Genomic DNA, 19,382 nt, shown 5'->3' on the forward strand with positions numbered 1-19,382 from the left:
AAAAAGCTATTCTAGAGCTCTGGGCTGGAAGAATCTGAGCAGGTGAGACTGCCAGAAAGAGTCACTACTTTATTATTCAACTGAAATATCCACAAGAATAAACAGCTGTTAGAAAACTCTGGGGAAGGTGTTGTTTTACTACTACAAGATTAATACCTTTACAAAGATTCACTGGGCTTCTAAGACAGCAAGTAGAATGCATTTTAGAGCATCTTTATACCAAACATTTTAGTCTCTAGCAGCTCAAGTAACAAATTAACAATGAAGGGTCACAATAATTACTTCCTTGCACCCAAAATTAGGGCCGGTTATTCCTTTTGCTCGTTATGTGGGCACTGCATTTTAACAAGCATCACAAACGTAGAGCCTTCCTGACATTGGACTGCATAAAACCAATACAAGATCAACAAGAGAGCCGTAAGGACAGCTAGGTGTAGGACTTCTGAATGAGCACGATGCACATAAAACAGATGTCAGAATAATTAATATTACAGGTCTTTCATGCAAAGCAAGCTTTATTTTGGACAATCAACACCTCAGACCAAGACCAAAAGGTGGCCCATCCATAGCAATTAGGTGATTTTCCTTTTCCTGCAGGAGGAGAAATTAAAGTAGTTACAGTAGTTAGTCTCTTCCACAGGTACAGTGAGTAACACATAAAGTGTCACTACATGGACACTCTGGCTTCTGAACAGCTGTTGTTGCTACAGATTTACTACCATGTGTTGATATTCCAGTTTCTTTTTTTTTTTTTCTGGCTTTCATTTAAAAACAGTGATTTCTCCAAGAATTACTTAATTTGGGCTATGATTCTTTTTATTTATTTTAGCAAGAGGAAGAAGATCAGGCATAGGACATAATCCCAAGATTACTGTATAGAAACTTTCTTGCATGCAGAGATTTATGCTTTTGTAGCTGTAAGCGCTGCATTCCCTAAGGTTATGGTTATCACATTCTGTTCTCTTCATGCTCCATTTTCCATTTAAGAACTTACTCTCCAGTTCTATTAAGTGGATATATTCTCTCACTTCTGCAGAGGAAGTTACAGAAGATCACTGTAATGCTATGTCTTCTTAAACGCCCGTGTAAGTCATGGCATACCAGTAAATGACAACAGGTGACTAAGCTTTCAGCCATCTCTCAGTTATGAGCAGATACAGAAGATAATTTTGTCAAAATAGCTGGATTTTCAGGACACCTCGGTCTTGCCCTTGCCTTTTTCCTTGGAACCAAAGTAGACAATCCATACAGCTTTATCAAGCAGCGTTTCCCATTAATTTCCAGTAGTTCAAACAATGAGCTACTAACTTTTTCAGCAGGCTACTCCACAACCTAGCCGACTTCAAAGACTCTACAAATACATACCAGCAACTAACTTTATTACTCAGCAGGAGAGAGCAGCAGGATTAACATACAAGCTACAGAGAGCACATCTGTCAATAACAGGATTCTACAAACATTCTTACCATGAGGCATCTTGAAAGAGATCCAGCAATAAGAAAAGTCTTCTGAATCGTCTGATGATAAAGATCTATTATTTTAATTTCTTATGGTCACCACTAGATGTTAAATCTGACAAGAAACGTTACTTTTTTTCTTCTGACAAGGTTTACGGCTTCAGTTACTGAAATTATCTAAAGCAACTAAGTTCTTGTTGGTCTCTTCCAGCTGAATTAAATACATTTCCAATAAAGTGCCTATTACAATAAGAAACTGATTAAGTTATAATTGTAGGGTTTCATCTCTGTCTTTTTTCTTCTCTGAAAGCCTTCGAGATCCATGTATACACAATTCATTAATAAAAGTATTTTTCTTCTGGCTGCCAGTCCTTCAAACTCCATTTATTATCTGAGAGTCACCAGGTCCAGCCTCAGCCTAGTTATTACCAGATAAACATTCCAAGAGCCAGATCAGGGCTCACTGACACTTAATCAACTCCACTCTCTTGTTTGCTATTTTTTTTTTTTATTAGTGGTGCGAAAATGGTTCCTATCAACAAGTTCCTGAAACATCAGTTTTGAAATGACTCGATGCATTAACAACATCTGGACAAAAGGCAGGTATTAAATAGATGGCATTGTGGAGATGCTGTAAATAAAAAGGACAGGCAAAAATAGTCAAGAAAGATGAGCCAAGTCACCTTAAGTGACAGGGATAATAGGAATAAACATAAGAAACACTAAGAAATTTTGCTATAAGCCTGGCATATATTGCTTGGAAACAAGAGGAAAGAAGACAAACTCGTGTGCATTAGGGAAAGGCAGAGAAGCCAGTGACCAGCACAATGAAAGAACCAACTTTGATCCTAGCATACATCTGATGGTGTATCTCCAAACCCCATGGATTTTGAAAGACACTCACAAGATCCCCAAAATCAAAGAGGAATAGGTGCAGAACAGGACCACTGAGACCAGGAGAATCAAAAACACTGGAAGGTCATCTAATGAAAGCGATGTGAGGATTCTACTGCACCGAGAGGCTTACTTGGCTACTTTCTAGTACAGATTAGGACACTGGCTAGTACACACATCTCAACCTAAACGTCCTCATTTTCCCAACCAACGCGTTTACTTCAAGATTTACCATCAGTTAGATTACACCTATGCTATTCTTGCCTTTTCTTTCTCTGCAGTATCTAGTCCAAAAAGCTTACGGGACACACATGTCCTTCTTGGCAGCCTTTGCTTTGTTGCTCCACTCTCTCACCCTTTTTAGATTATCACTCTTTCTAGCCCAGGTCAAAGGTTTCAGGCCCAAGGTTTCTGCCCTAGTTTACTGCCTGCCAACACCATCAGAATCCCAGTCCTGTCTGAGCTCTCAGACACTGTTGTGGCCACAGGGGTCAGGGTACATGGGAATGCCAGCCTTTCTGTAGTGACGTGAAAGGCAGCGCTGGTGGTTGCTGCCTCCCAGCTGGGACCAAAAGATCTGTTCCAACAGAGAGTCAAAACAGATCAGTTTAAACCACAGACGATTTAATCTAACCTGTCTGATTTCAAACTGGAACAGAGACACAGAAGCAGTTATCTGGCCATCTCTGGTCTCAGCTGGGAGATGGCAACCCGCAGGGATGCCTCTCCAACAAGACAGGAACCTGCCTGCATGAGTGCATCTCTGCCAGAGAGTTAAACTAATCTGTCTGTGCCTCATTTACCTACTGGAATAGGCTGAACATCCTCGTAACAGAGTAGCGCCAGAACAGCCCAACACACTTTCCATGACAATCTCCCAGGAAGCTGTAAGATAGCATAGAGTGAGAAGCAACCCGTCTCCACATCTTAAGCCCAGGAAAAGAAAGAAAATAATGCCCAGGGCTCAATTATCAATTGTCATGACAGACAGAAGTTACCTGTGGGTTGGCACAAGGCTCAGGATAAGCATCCACGTTTCTCAATATCTTTATGAGGGACTTGAGAAATGGAGCAAGCAGAAAGGACACAACTGTTATAGGCAACAAAAATTCTTAGGTGAACATGATTTCCAGTACCAAAGTCAGTGCTTATAAACTGCTGAATAAACGTGGAATAAATCAATTAGGTGAGACCAGGAGGTCTGAAAAGTCTTTTTAGAGGATGTAACTACTCCAACTGCACACTTACAACTTCAGGCTGCCTCGTACTTGGCAATATGAGCTGTGACTTAGAGCTTTTGTAGAATTCTGTGGAATATACTGCCTTCTTGTTTGTTTTGACACTTACAGCTCACTTGTTTTTATCAGGAAAGTGCTGCTTTTGGGCGTTGCAATATCACCGACGCCATTAGCTTGCTGATAAGAATGTGACAACATCCCATCCTGTAACAGATGTAATCTCACAGGACCTCATTTAAGAGGCAATAGGCAGAAAGAGCCACTTGCTGTAAAAGAAAAATGTTCTCCAGATTAAGAGGTCAGTACCTTTTCAGGCACAAGGTTTTATGGAAGTGCACAGCTCCAAAGGGTTCAGCTTGGCATTAACTATGTGATATTTCACATGAAACTTTTCAAAGGTTGTATTTCTTGCTTCATAAACTTGTGGAATGAACCTGGATGTTAACCTTAGTGCATGGCAGTCTTCTGACGGAACCTGCTATCACGGATACATTATATGGTTATGTGCCATTAGTTAATCATTTAAACAGAGATAAGAAATGGAAATTATGACATTTGGGTCTGATACGTTCTAAAGATCGCTGACTCTCCTGTTTGGAGGAGAGACCAACAACACTTAAAACTTTTCTTGACTTGAGAAAATTCTTTGTCTCTCATTCATGCCCAAGAATGTCTTTCTTGTTAAATATTATAAAATATAAACTATAAGCGCAAGGCTAATTTCTTATTAAATCCAATCTTTGCACGCAGATAAATAACATAAAGAGCACCAGGAATTTCACACCTGGATGGGTGCTCTGTACATACGAAAAATTAAATAGCTGAAACAGTTTTTCAGATACCGTGTCAGTCTAGGTGCTGACATTGTGGGACATCTTGGTGATGTGAGCGAAACAGTCTCTGTAAATGTTCATGGTCTAAGTGAAACAGACCACCAATTCTGCTCAATCTTCTGTATTCTATGGGACAAACGGACCATCTCCTTCCCGTTGAACTTTTAAGATTCTTCTAGCCACTGCTCAGCACCTGAGAAATGACCGGAGTTCTCAGTCTGATGACAGGGCTCCTAAACTGACTTACCAGACCAACACCAGACAACCTGCTGTTGAGCAGCATAATATATTCTTTCCTTGTGAACACTGTTCATATCTTAACAGCTGAACCCCCCATGAGCTGGGATTTACGTTCTACTAGGTGACGACCTAAACTTCTCAATAAGGCCACCATGAGTAACTGGCTTAACGTTTCCCTTTTTAACAAGCATGGGCCACGCTATGATCCATTGCAAAGCAAATACACTCAGGCTTCTCCATTTCTCTATGCATCACTGTACTTTAGGACATCTCCCTAGGCAGTGAAGCACCGTGCTGCAGGTCTTGGAAACACCATAGATACGGAGGTCTGTTAACTGCCTGCCTCAAAGAAAGAAAGAAAGTACTATTTAGACTGCTTGTGTAGAGAGCCAAGAACATTAATAGGCCCTTTGCCATCACATCAGTCTTTCTTCCCAGAGAGAGACCAAATGAAGTTGAGATCAGTTAATGGGCATGCAAGATGCAGAGGAAAGACCTGTCCTCTCCTGACCAGAGACATGAAAAGGATACTACCAATCCCAGGAGCAGCAGGGCACAGGGAGCCTCAACTCATTTACAGAATCAGAACGAGCACACACAAATGAATTCTATTTCCCTTCTGTAATTGTTTCAGTTTTATAACACATTGCTAGAAATTCTTCCTGGCAAAAAGCTGCAAAAGCAATGAAGGCAAACATGAGCCAAAGTGCTATGATCCAACCCATCCTTTTGTAACTAACCAAACACAAACAAGGATTAAACATAGCTAACTTCTGTTTACCATTCCAATGACAAAATCACTTCTAGAAGAGTGTTTACAAAAAGGGCATATTGTTTCAGGCCTTCTGAGATCTAGCTCTCCGCAGAAATCATTTGTAACAGTCAAATGTTTATCATTTACAGCATTTCAAACAGGGTAACCCCAGGAACTAGAATGCAGCTGGCAGATGGTGAAAGAAATTAAGCTCATGACATGGTTCAGTAAACAGAAAATCACGATAAGGCAGAGGGTGCTTCCATCCCTGGGACAACTGCTGAACTCGGGAACTTTCCAGGGCTCCACCGAAACACCCCAAAACTTCCCCGACTTCCGTCAGCACAAAGTCAGCCAATAAAACTGAACTTCCTAGGTTATCTTAGACTGAAACAGTGTGCAAGCAATCCTTTCCTGGCTCTTCTGTCTGTTCTCTTTACCAGGAGCTGCTCTCCTGTGGAGCCTGGCAGCACTCTCCAGGCAGATAACTACGTGCCACATGATTAGGAGCCTGAGCCAGGGGCATAGGGGATTTGCATAGATCTGTGCTGGAAATGGAAACTGGAGATGGTATTTTCATTTTCATTTAACCTACTTAAAAACAAAGGGAAATGAGACTCTGAATATATTCAGTGTCACTTGGATAAGACTGTATGCTCTGGGTTATAGGAGAGTGAAAAAAAGACTGCTTGCAGAGCGTTAAAGGACCAGTGACAATGAAATAGTTTCCCAGTCCTGAAAATCAAAACCTGTAACCCAGTGCCCAACTTGGAAAGTCCTGGGAGGAGGGACTGATAAGATACTTTCTATTTGAGTCTCCTCCTTTTCCCAAAGAATCAATACACTCCTCCCTACCTCTTGCAGACTCTTTTTCACACTGCTTTTCCCTATCTTCCTGTTAAGTGGAGACTGATAGAAACCACAGACTGAAGGCGTTCTCCAGTGTACAGGCAATTAGAGACGAGCACTGCTATCATCACCTTTCCTAATACAGCCTCAATGCTGAACTTTGGAGTCTTTTGGAAAGGATGCCACGTCGACACTCCTGCAATCAGCCTGCTGCCATGTTCTTCCACGCTGGCATCCTTCCTACTCACTTTTCATATAATATCCTCATTTAGAAAGCTCTGTAATTCTCAACATTATCACTGAATAATATATTTATTAATTTGTTAATGCCAGTAACTGTCCCCAAGGTTTTCCTTGGGAATGTGTGCCAGCTTATTGAGTGTAGCCCTTCCCTCCCTGCACTGCTTTCCTCTTCTACCAGGCAGGGAGGAACGTACTTCTGTGCTGCTTCAGGTCATAACTGGAAAAAAAGATAGAAACACTCAATATGACTCATACATAATTCAGCTTATCAGCTACCTAGGAGAAATGAGAAGAGAAGGTAGAGGCATGTCTATTTCTCCACTATCAACAGGAGAAATACCCTAAATATACGTAGTTTGGTCACAACAGGATTTGCAGTTAGAAGGGAAAAATGAGAGACATGGGAGCAGAGAATGAAAGGGTAGCAGGGAATCGAACTGTTAAAAGAGATTCACTTATGTGAGAGTTCCCGATTCCTCCAGGAGACTGGACTCATGTTTCTCTCTTAATATTCAGAATTGAATAGGTTGGCAATTAGAAAGGATTATCTGCCTCCAATCTGTAAAACATCGCAGAAATCTAAATAAAATAAAGCTCCCGATTAGTTAGCTACAAAGACATCTAATAACAGCCTGTTAAACCCTGACTGCGACTTCTGGATTTAATGTTAAGGTCTATGTTCTAAAGAGCAAATTGTGAAGAAGCACTAAAACTTATTGTTATAAAGGATTTTTAATGTAAAAATCAATATGTGCTGTGTATTTAGCAGCATGTAACCACGAGGAGGTCTATGATAGAGCTTTGTCATGCACCAGGGATCATTGCATTAGTCAAATTCTTGAAGGAAGTATAGAATGTCTGCATCACTCTAACTGCCACCTGAAAGCAATTGCAGAAATTATCTTAACCCCAGAAGCAAGGGGAAAATCCAATTCTAGTTGACAGTCTTGAGGGCATTAAGGGTTCCACATGAAATACATAATTTTTAACTACCTCTAAAAATGTTTAGGAAATCAATGGCCTAATAGAGAGGTGGTACACTTACCACTATTTTTTGGAGGCTACTGAGACTAAAGGCAACCACAACCAGGGCACTGAGTTGCAATGGCCACTTTGCCAAAATGTTAGTAAACAAAGGAATAATAATAATAATAATAATAACACCACACTTCCAAAATGCAGAAACAGCAGAATCTAAGGCAGATAACACCGAACAGTTAGATCACTTTTGACCTTATAGGACCATGCTAAACTAGCGTTTCTCCTAGGTTAAAGGAAGTTTCCAAACAGAAGAGCAAACTTTGCGCCTGACTGGTAGCAACTTTTGCTTCTGTGGCTCTTTATTAGCGCGCATGCTTGTCTTTTCCTGCTTCTGGAGTTTTCTAACATTCCCTATTTATGTGGTGGTCTGCAAGTTTTACCTCATCAGGAAATCAGCGGGAGCACCACAGAGCTGAGAAACACTGTTGTGCTCCTTTATGCAATGCAGGTCTCTGTGGGCCTTTGAACATTTAACATAGAGCAAATAAATTATTAGCGCGTGTGTGCATGTGCATACATATCTAAGAGACATAAAGGCAACTGCAACCAAAAGAAACAGGAATGTGCTTGGAACAGTTGGGTATTCAAGTATCTAGTAACACAAAAATCCAGTTGCAAGAACCATTTAAATGCAGAGCGACACATAAATTGCTGAAAGAGCTCTACTGAGTTTTATGCGCTCACATACACAGCTGTAAAGGCAAGAAGCAACAAAAGAACCTGCTTTTTTTTTTTCCCTCCCAATAATTTTCAAGTCTATAGCACCTGTTATCCTATTCTTAACAATACTGCTACTGAAGAGCAAGCTGATCCTCTAAGAATGCCCCACCTCCAGAAACAAGACACATAATCACATCAAGTATTGAATGATTTTGATGATTCCCATCACCACAGTGCCTGAGCACATCACAGTCGTTTAATGCATTCTTTGTCACACAGTGCAGAGAGGAAAATACGATTACCTCAATGCTATAAATGGGGATAGGAGAACAAGGGACAATAGGTAACTTGTCATGTGTGGCTGGCACACTCACCACTGGGATAACCAGTCTCTGCTGGTTCAAAATCAGAGAATAACAAATGCTTTCCAGGCTTGTTTTTTTCCTTACTCAAAAGTTTTCATGTCAATTCCAAAGCTTTTTCCTGCTTGTCTTAGTAAACACAAGTAAAAAAAGTAACTCCACTCAGCCAATGCCCCAGATTTGTAACATCTCAGTACACTTACAAACTCTGATCTATAAACAAATACTACAACACATAGATGTGCTGAAGAAAACCACATCTCCTTAAAGCAGATAATTCTGACAATCCGATATAAAAAAAAAATCACCAGCTGATCACGAGCCTTTTGTATCTAATACTCTGTTCTACCACAAAATGTTCCACTTAGACAAAACAACACAGCAAGCAAAACACCACCTGCTCATATAGCAGACAAGGATCAAAATCTGTTCTTTAATGGGAGAAACAGAATAACAAGTTGTGACTACAGTGAAAAGTAAACCCAGTCAAATTCCACATCAAACTTAAAATCTGAAGAGTAACCTGAAAATCTCTTCAAGAACTGCGCTGATTTATCCCAGAAAGTGCAGCAACAAAGATTAAGTTTCTAACTGTCAGATACAATTCTTAGATACCCTGAAGATGGGTATTATATCAAAGCAGACAGGAGAGAAAAGCACATAAATGGCCTCGAAGTTAAAAATTATACACCTCAGACAATACAACTAAAACACTTTAAAGAAAGTTCAGAATCTTCAGTCCTTTCATGATTGTCTGAAAAATATTAGCTTCTATCACTGAGAGAAATTACAGCAAATGACACAGGATGAACGCAGCTTTTCCAAACCAAGCTGGAATATCACCACATCACTTAAAACCAGACACCAACATGTGGCTACCGAAGCAAAAGCCATATCTTTTGCCACCAAAAGCAGGAAAACTTCCCCACTTACCTTCTAACACTGTTAATTTGGCACTCGTGTTTATTTCCCCAACACTATTGGTTGCTGTGCACTCATAGATAGCTTCATCTCGATGAACACGCAGGGGCTGTATCCGCAGAACTGATCCCGATCCATCATCAAACTCGATAACCTTTAGCAATGAAAAGAAAGCACTTCTTTACTGGTATTTTCATACAACAAAAACTGAAAGTCAAAACAATCTAGGGGTTAAAAACCAAAAAACAAAACAAGCTCTGTAAGCTATAAAATCCAGTGCAATTAGTCAAGCATTCCAAGCCCAGAAATGCAAAAATTTCAGAATCAAGAACATATTTGTCCTCTGAGAAGGCCAGAACAAATGAAGATCCAAGGAGGTTCTTTATGAATCAATTAAGGTTGACAAATTATCAACCTGGTAATAAAGATGTGGATCTGATGATTTAAAACATCTGAGCCATATTTGCACTAATGGTTTTACTAATCATGCTGATAGCAATTTAGTGCCAACTTTCACCTTGATGGAAGAGCAGAATGATATACTCCTGCGGGATTACCAGGAAAATACTAAAGAAACTAGAATGAAACCTTGAGCAGCTCAGTGCATGCTAACTCCAGCAGAAAGTGAGGGGTTTTTAATGTCCTTTGGCATCAGATACTTTGCAACTCTGGCATAATCAACAGTGATGTAATTACGATTCCTTCCCCAGCATAATAAATTAAGTTCTTAATAAATCATTGCTTTTCCATCCATCCTGCTAAGCTGTAACATGCATTACTCTAACTTCTACATGGAGAAAGAGGTATTTGTTAGTTTGCAATGAGGATAAGCTATTTCTTAATGGCAAGGCTGCGAAGGCACAGCCTCAGGCCACTGTTAATGCCAAACTCATCCTTCTCCTGCTACTGAGCACAGCAAAAGCTGGAAATATTAATTGAACTGCAGAGGGTGACAGCAAGAAGGAAAGGCACGAGCCACACTCCTGTCACTGGGAACTGCAGGAGGAGATGGAAGAACTAAGCTATAGTTTGTTCCAGACACAGGCACATCAGCCTAGGACCTGCCCCAGTCCCGTGCACAACTTCTACTGTTTTCAAGAGCCCTTTTGAGGAGCGCTGCTCACAGCATAAAGACCAAACAAGTGAAAACAGGGAGGAGGAAAAATAACGTGCACCGCAAGATTCTGCAGGGACAGGACAAGTAGGAAGAAATCAAAAGGTAAGGAAGACCACCAAAAATCTGCTATTCCTGATGCCAGAAGGAATAGTTTTTCTGTTCCAAGTAACAGAAGCAGCTTGCAAAACTCCATAAATTTGCAGCCGAAGTAGCAGCAGAAAGGACAGAAAAATGTGAACATCACCACAGAACATTTTAGAGGAATTAAAATATTTTTTGAAACACTCAATTTTAAATTAAATATGAAACTGAGACAAAACGCTCAACTTTCCACAACCTTACAAGGGATAGGGCTACTGTTAAATTCTAAAACAAGGCAAAATCAGATGCGGAGATTAACTTATTTCAGTGATAGAGACTAAAAAGATGAAACAGCAGAAAAGCTCTGTTGCCCTTACTATCCTTTGAACAAACACCCTGTGTGAGAGGAAGGGAGCTGTAACTACTAAGCACCTGTACACTCGGACACTGAGACCAGAAATTCTGTTGATTTGCTAATGAAGGATACCTCTTTGTGTAATAACTCAGCATGTGTACATCAGATTTGTATATAATTTTTTTTCATTTAGATTGAATTCCAATTCTCCCCCAGATAAAGACTAGCTTATCAATAAGGAAAAATTAATAGTTATCTAGCAAAAAAAGAAAGATATTATTAACTATCTCCTAACACAATAAAAATGCCTCAATTGTGTATCAAAGCAGATGTGAATAAAGGTATGAAATTGCTTGTATATATGCATATAATGTGGCATAGCCCTCAAGTCAGCCACAGTAAGTACCAAATTCACTAGAAAGGATATATGTACTTACAAATTAGAGTGCTTAAACAGTTACTATACAACAAAACTTAACCTTTATTGGGGAAAAAATAACAATGTAAAACAAGATTAAAATTGATTGCTTTAATCAAGGTTTTCTGCTAACATACAAAATCATGATTAAAATTGGTTATTTGAATCAATTCATTCTGGGCAGCAAATTCATCTTGTGTTCCAGTCAGAAAAGTGAAAATATCAAAGACAAGAGATTAGAGAAGAGGCAGCAGAATGGTAGAAGGATCGCGCTTCCGAGGAGAGTTTTAGAGAAAAGAGCCCAACTCCAAAAGAAGAGAAGTGGAGAAAAAGGTGAAGAAAGCCAGTGAAAAAGTATTTGCTATTTAAAATATGAACTAAATGTGACTCTTTTTCAAATGCATTTTTGATACATGGTCTTCCTTCTTCCTCTCAGACTTAAGTTCACAGGGAAGCCAACTAACCCTTCAGGGTGACTCCCATGCCCCGTCCACGCCCATTTGTGGGAAGGATGGCCGTAGCCATCACTTAGAAAACCTTCCAATAGCGTTTTGGCATCCCACTTTTGAATTTCACCACAGACAGTAGTCTAAGGAGGTGCCCTACCAATTTTCACAACAAAAATGGAAGGTTACTGCTAGATCCAAATCTTATCTGCCATTCTATTCAACGTAAGCCCTAGTCTCCCATCTGAAGAAGGATGTCTTGTATACGTGCTTCCACCGTCATGCTCACAGGACAGCGCCGGCTCTACAGGTGACATCACTGGAGGGACGAAACCTGCTTTACTCTGAAGCTCTAGACTTCATACCGTAGCAATGCAGAGACACCCAGGTTGCAACGATGACTGTGTAATTAAGACCTGCAAGCACTAGATCAGTAACTGAATTTTTATTTATATTTTTCTGTAATTACCTCAAACCGCTGAGAACTGACTTTCTTCCCCTTCTTCATCCATGTGATACGAGGTTTGGGCTCTCCTGTTGCCTGACACACAAAAGAGGCCACTCCTCCAGAAATCCCAATCTGATCTTCAGGAGCTTTCATAAATGTTGGCTTGCCTAGAAAAATAACCACATCACCCCCGTGAGGACACAACATCAGACAAGCAAGGAATGTGTCATGTTCATCTAAGTTATAAAATAATTGGTGCTTCTACTACAAATCCAGGTTGAATGGCCTTGGCCACACAAATTCAGTGCAGACTGCAACATGACAAGCACAGTTTCTGCTCGAGTACCTTTTTTTCTTGATATGAATAAAGTCCATCTGGCTTGCCTGCAAATGAGGGCAACAGAGGGCTCCCCCTCCAGCCCCTTGGGCATTAATTCAGGTATACGAGGATTTGAAACCATTTTTATGGTTAATTTTTTTTTAATAAATGGATTTTTGCAGGTTTATAACACGGTCATTGCACTGGAAATTACAGAACAGCTGACACGCCAACCTAGAAAATGTACCATACGTTGACATTGCTTTTCCTAAAAGCTGTTGAGACATTTGTCAGAATTAACAGATATGGTTTTAAATGCACAAATAACAACCTTGAGTTTTATTTTAGATGTGGATCAACATAAAAACCCTACAGTCTGTAAGCATCTGGAAAACTGCACAGGCTGGCCTATGTTTGGTAAGTAACTAATCACTAAAAGTGAAAGTCAGCAAAGAAACCAAAGTGACATTCAGGCCTGAAAGACTCAGCAAAAATAGAAAAAAACCCCAACCATGCAACATTTTGATAATCAATAAAAGACGTTTCATGAAAATACAGTTATGTCTTCTGGATTTACATGCAGTGACAGGACAAGGTTAAGGGTCTAAAAGAGGGAAGACGTAGATGAGATATAAGGAAGAAATGTTTCCCCGTGAGGGTGGTGAGGCCCTGGCCCAGGTTGCCCAGGGAAGCTGTGGCTGTCCCATCCCTGGAGGTGTTCAAGGCCAGGTTGGATGGGGCTTTGAGGAACCCGATCCGGTTGGAGGTGTCCCTGCCCATGGCAGGGGGTTGGAATTGATTGATCTTTAAGGTCCCTTCTGACCCGAACTATTCTATGATACATGAGAGGCTTGGATGGATATAACCAGGCACCCGGGTTGAAAGTTTGTATTTTTCTTCTGCACTCACTGTACAAAAAAAATTTTGCAATATGTGATCTGAGAGTCATTTTGAAACACTGCTTTGTCCAAGTGAGTAGTGTTTGATGATCTTGTATCCCTATAAAGCACTAAAACTCCACAGAGGGAGTTAGCAGAGTCCAACCACGATGTCGTCCAGCGCACTGGTCACACTAAGGCTGTGTTTCAACTACAATTCTGATCAACCACCTGAAAGACAAACCTGACCTATAAACAGGGCAGAAACAGCTACTGTGATTAAAAAAGAGTAAGAGTGGGAGGAGAAACCTGTTCAACTCTCGGACGCTGAACGAACATCCCCAGTGGAGCTGGCAGTGGCTCTGCCTCTCCACATTCTGGACACGTCCCCAAGTATGTCCTTGAGGGAGAGGGGGACGACATCTGTAAGCCCAGCTGGTTTAAGCACTAAGATTCTGATGAACCGAGGGCTGAGTTTCCTCAATCTAGGAGGGACACCGATTCAGTGACCTCAGAAGATGAGAATCTCTAAATGCATTTTCCTAACACGAAAGAAATTAAAACGCTAAGGGTGCAGGTTCAAGTTACAGCTGAGCCGGTCTGGCTGCTTGCAGCTACTGAAGAGGCTCTTGCTGTGCTCCTCATTCCCCTTGCCTCCATCCACCGGCATCCAAACGCCTGAAAGCAACTCCAGGGTCACCAGAGCCTCTGTGGAGCAGACCCAAGCCCCTAACCTGGCAGAAAGCTATTTCCTTCTTTTCCAAGGACAGTAGGGAGCACAGCAGCTGAGAGCAGGATCGGATGGAGCTGGGGGGACACTGGAAGATGACACCTCTCCTCAAGCTGGCACCTGCCACCTGAAGCTGCAGAGCACAACTGTGCCCTTAAGCAGCAATTCTGCTAAAGCTGCAGGACCCTCCTTAATCCCACCTTCACCTTCTGGTTTAGCTTACGCAGACTCCCGCTACCCCTCCAGCATGGCATGGGGTGACTACAAGCGTTATGAGGAACGGCTGAGGGAACTGGGGTTGTTTAGCCTGGAGAAGAGGTTGAAGGGAGACCTTATCGCTGTCTACAACTGCCTGAAAGGAGGTCATAGCGAGGTGGATGCTGGTCCCTTAAACCAAGGAACAAGCAGTAGGACGAGATGAAATGGCCTCAGGTTGCACCAGGAGAGATTTAGATCGGATATTAGGAAAAATTTCGTTATTGAAAGAGTGGTGAAACATTGGGACAGGCTGACCAGGGAAGTGATGTGGTCTCCTTCCCTGGAGGTGTTCAAAAAGGGTGTAATCCATAGCACTTGGTGACATGGCTTACTAGGCGTGATGGTGTTGGGCTGACAGTTGGACTGGACGATCTTAGAGGTCTTTTCCAACCTTAATTATTCTATGACTCATCAGCTGCCAAAACCCAGAGGCCACGTTCTGCCCCATACCAATGTGTGTGGACGAGACCAGGGTGACTGCTGGGGGCCCAGGATGCCCCCTGCTTCCCGGCTGTACAGGTGAGGCATCAAGGTGGTGGCTGGTGGGGTGCTGCAGGGTGGTCTCTGTGAGATGTCAGGGCTGCCCCATCCACAGCCAGTTCCACAATGGTCCCCCTGTAGGGCACAGTCAACCTCACCACAAAGGTCTCACCGTCACAACAGGTTTAAGAAGGAGCAAAACACCTCACAGCTGTGAGAAGTGAGGTCAAACATGTAAGAAACAGCCCTGCAAACACTCAGATCAGAGGTGGAGGAGAAGCTCTGGGCACCTGAGCAGAGACTCCCCTGCATCCCACGAAGATACTGTGGTGGAGCAGGTACTTTCCTGCAGCCCTCAGCTGGGTATGCATCTGGAGGCTGGCCAAGGTCAACCCACCACAGCTTCAGAGTGAAGGACAAGGTCAGAGCAGCTGGCACCACATGGAGAAGTGGCCACCAGCTGAGGACACAATTAGCAGAGAGGGGCTGGAGGTCCTGAGGCAGCAGGACACCAGATCCCTTTAGAACTTGCAACATCAGATGCTCAACACAGATTGTGGTTGTGCCAGGGAGCTCATCAACTGCCCACACAGACCACGGCACCATGGGACAGGCCAGCTCTGAACTCAAGAGATCTAGGGGTCTCAGCCGAGACACTAAGTTGCAAGTATGGACCTCTAGCTACTGCTGCTTGCTTGACTTTACTTCCAAAATGCCTTTGGAGATGGTGGATCCACCGAGTTCAGCACTGTCCACTCAGAAGGGGATACACACTTGTTGTATACACACTTGAGGCTCTGGCCTCAACAAGCTTCTATGAAGGAATGTCACAATCTGACCACAAAAATCCATCACACACAAGTATACTGAATTTTGCCATTCTTGGTGAAGGGCCCCCAGGACTATGCAAAGAAATCAGCTCAAAACCCAGAAAAGGCCTTTTAAGACACGATGGCTGCTGTCTACAGTCCTTGGCACATTGTCCTGACATGAACAGCAAGCAATTATTAACTGTGCTTGCTTAACTGATGCTGATTTCACATATTTACTCATCTATAATCATGTCTATTCCTACTTAGTTTGTATTTACATATTTCTGTGTTTATTCACCTCTCATCTATCCCGGTGAAATGTTAATTTACTGCTCAGGCTGCTAGTGATTGCGGTGTGATTGACTGTTTCGCTATGCCGTGTGCCGAGCTGATGTCTTGTATTGCATTCCGGCAGTTGATTTGTTCTTTTGATTTTCCGTTATTTACTCTGTGATCTTAGTAAAATAGTGTAAATTTTTCGAATGACAAATACAACAAAATCCAAAAAAAACTTCTGTCCTTGAAGAATACAATGCAATTATATCTCTTGCTGTACACCTACCCCACAGCTCGTACGCCGAAGACTTACTTTACTTTTGTACGTTCTAAAAAAATCAATACTATTAAAAACCAGAACAAAAGGAAACTGAATGTTCACCGGCAGTAAAACCTAAAAAACCTGCTGCCTTGTTCAGTTTGAATTTACATTGTTGTAATGAATCTTTTTTCTCTGCACATTTAATTGAGCAACACTGATTTCTGGAAACCATCTAAATCCACTGAGACCAGTCACAAAATTATACCTGTGTATAAACCAAGTTCTCACACAATCTGGGAAAGGGTATTTCTACAAAGCCATTTTAGACATGTGTATACTCTAAAGTTGTGAAATGGAAGGAAAGTACTAATTAAGCAAACCTAAAATCCTCAGTCCTGGCCCCAGGGCAATACAGTCGGGCATGAGCAAACACATTTTTATAATGATTGGTAACCATTACAGCAAATCCTAAAACTTATCTCGGTGAGAGCTAACAGAAGTATGACGGCTGATCCATGAAAATCTTGGTGACTGTGGAAAATGCATGTTAAGTGGACTAGACTAACCCCACCCCTCCCCTCCAACCAACAGCTCTACAACTCCACTGCCAGGAGATGCTGCCGTGGGACACATCAGTTGTTACCTCCAAGGGGCAGGAGTAACAGCCACTAGGCACAGGGACAGGCGATGGCCCAAGCAGTCTTTTTTAAGTTGTTTTGAATGTTTGCACTCTCAGGGTAACCCTAGAAACACAACTAGATACAAATAAGGTGATCCTGAAAATTCAGTATTTAACCAGGAACCTAGTCCTTTTCTTTTTGCCCTCTTAAATTCAAAATTACTACATTCTGCACAGAAGACAATGCAAATGCCAAGCCTGAAGTTAACCGTTAGTTGTTCAAACAAACTACAACTAAATACAAGGAACTGAAATAACTTTTACAGTGAAATTCTGTTGGTTTTTTTTTTTCCTCTCTGATGACCTAAGGACCAGGGGAAGGGTTTTTATAGAAGGTTTAAAAAAACGTGGTTGGGGAGAAGTGATCATATTCCAAAGACAAATCTGTGAAATATCAGCTTGAGATAGAACCTCCCAAGCACGTACTAGGTGACAGCAGGAAGAGGTGCTGGATGGATGGGCGCCCATCACACCCACCTGTGCTTACTCCATCGTGTACTCCAGATTGCTGGTTTTGTCATTTGATAACTTCGAGTCCAAACAACTCCAGCCTCTCTCTCTCTGGCCTCTATGCTCAGTATGAGATCCCTGGAGCACGTTCAGTCCTCACCCTCTAAACTAATTCTTGCTCCTCACTTCATAACCAAGTTCCCACTACACCGCGAGTGGAAATTACTGCTTTCATCATTTCTATTCACTCATAAGCTTCAGGCAGGAGAATGGGAAAACTTTCACCTTCTTGGCTGAAATTCTCCCCGTTCGGTCTTCACTCAAAACTAAATTATTCTAGAGAGCCTATGAGAACCACACAGTTCGGAGGAGGAAGACGGTGAAAAATAAGAGTATTTTCTTACAAGAGAAAGAAACAGGCTTCATCTCATTTGGCTGGAGGCTGAAAAATAACAGCTTGCTCAGACATGCTCTCTATTGAGACACTTTTTAAAAAAAAGAACCCACACATTTCAGAAGAAAAGGACTTTCCTTTCACAGTTGATAGTGTGGAAAATGCCACGTGCTGAGCAAGCAGAGATTCCTGGATAATCCTATAAAGTAAATCACAAAGAAGGCCTTACGGTGTGGTAGAGATGCTAGCAGAGATTCAGCCATACAAGTCTACATGACCATGCTCCAATACAGCAGCAAACTCAAGCAGACTCCTATACTGAGCTAGAGCATGTGATCCTTCCAAAAAGAAACGCTCCCTTGAATGCCATTTTAAGAGGTCCACAAGAACATGGGTGCAGAAAGCCAGAGGGAGAAGTACAAGTAGATAAGTTAGATATGCACTAATCGGTAAGGCTGATTTGCAAAAGCAAATGAGATGGATTTGGAACCTGAAGCCCTCAAAGGCAGAAATCCCCGGTCGACAAGAGAGCCACCAGCACAGCCTTCCTACAGGGCATCTCGAAGCGAGAGAGTCAGCCATGAAGATGCATCTCTCACCCACATTTTATATATAAATGCACTGCTGTTCTCTGCTATTCTAGACAATTTGTTTGTTGCGAAACAACAGTTATAAATCAGAAAAATATCTCGGCAGCTATTTTAAAATTTGTCCTACCAAACATTTGTAGCAGAGTAGTAACATTTCAGTTCTCTTTTTCAAGTTTCCCTTTCTTTTTGCCAGGGCAGTTCAGAGCCACACCATTGCATGTGTTGTTTTCAGGTTGCGCAGCTTCTCAGTGAAGCCAAAGGACCTTTCGAGGGAGAAAAGTCTCTTTTGCCAGATTTCCTTCAAGGCCAAGGCACAGAGATGTAACCTCCCTCTAACTTGGCAAAGCGTCTTTTATGTGAATCACGGCCTTTGAGAAGAAACATAAGATCTGCACTACCTGACTTGAACACCAGCCAGAGCCTTGAGAAATTATGCTGGGTCATGTATATTTAGCACAGACCCTTGTATTTTGCTAAGAATTAGGCACACACCAGTCACATATAAGACGCTTCCTTGTAGTTTTTTAAGAGCCAAAAATTTTCAAGTGGCTGAAACAAAATATATGCCAACATAAATATGCTTCATATACCCAAATATTAACTTGTTTTATTTCAAAGACCCATCATTAGCTGGTTTCTCAAAATAAATGGGAAAATTAAATTGAATCCTGATGCTTTTTCAGTATTTATAGCACCCACATCAAATATATCTCATCCAAAAATTTTAATTCAGAAACTGGCAATCATACCGCTCCTCCTGTTCTTGCGGATGCTATTTTTCAAGAGTTGCACACAGGTTTGAGAAAAACGGATTATTAAACATGTCTGCAATTAAGTGTTCTACAAGCACTCACCTGCTGCGAGAGATTTTTAAAGAAGAATACCTGTCCTCATGCT

General features: G+C 41.7%; 1 protein-coding gene across 20 annotated transcripts in view; it reads right to left on the reverse strand.

Annotated features, from left to right (window-relative positions):
- PTPRF (protein tyrosine phosphatase receptor type F) overlaps positions 1-19,382 on the reverse strand; it is a 405,229-nt gene that overhangs the window by 195,841 nt on the left and 190,006 nt on the right. For all 20 annotated transcript variants that reach the window (XM_054072544.1, XM_054072564.1, XM_054072558.1 and 17 more), the window contains 2 exons: positions 12,379-12,524; positions 9,505-9,646 (listed from right to left, as the gene is read on the reverse strand). In XM_054072544.1, the coding sequence (XP_053928519.1) occupies positions 9,505-9,646; positions 12,379-12,524 (288 nt within the window). The remainder of the gene's footprint in view (positions 1-9,504; positions 9,647-12,378; positions 12,525-19,382) is intronic.

This window comes from Cuculus canorus, chromosome 8, assembly GCF_017976375.1.
Source record: "Cuculus canorus isolate bCucCan1 chromosome 8, bCucCan1.pri, whole genome shotgun sequence".
Taxonomy (NCBI): domain Eukaryota; kingdom Metazoa; phylum Chordata; class Aves; order Cuculiformes; family Cuculidae; genus Cuculus; species Cuculus canorus.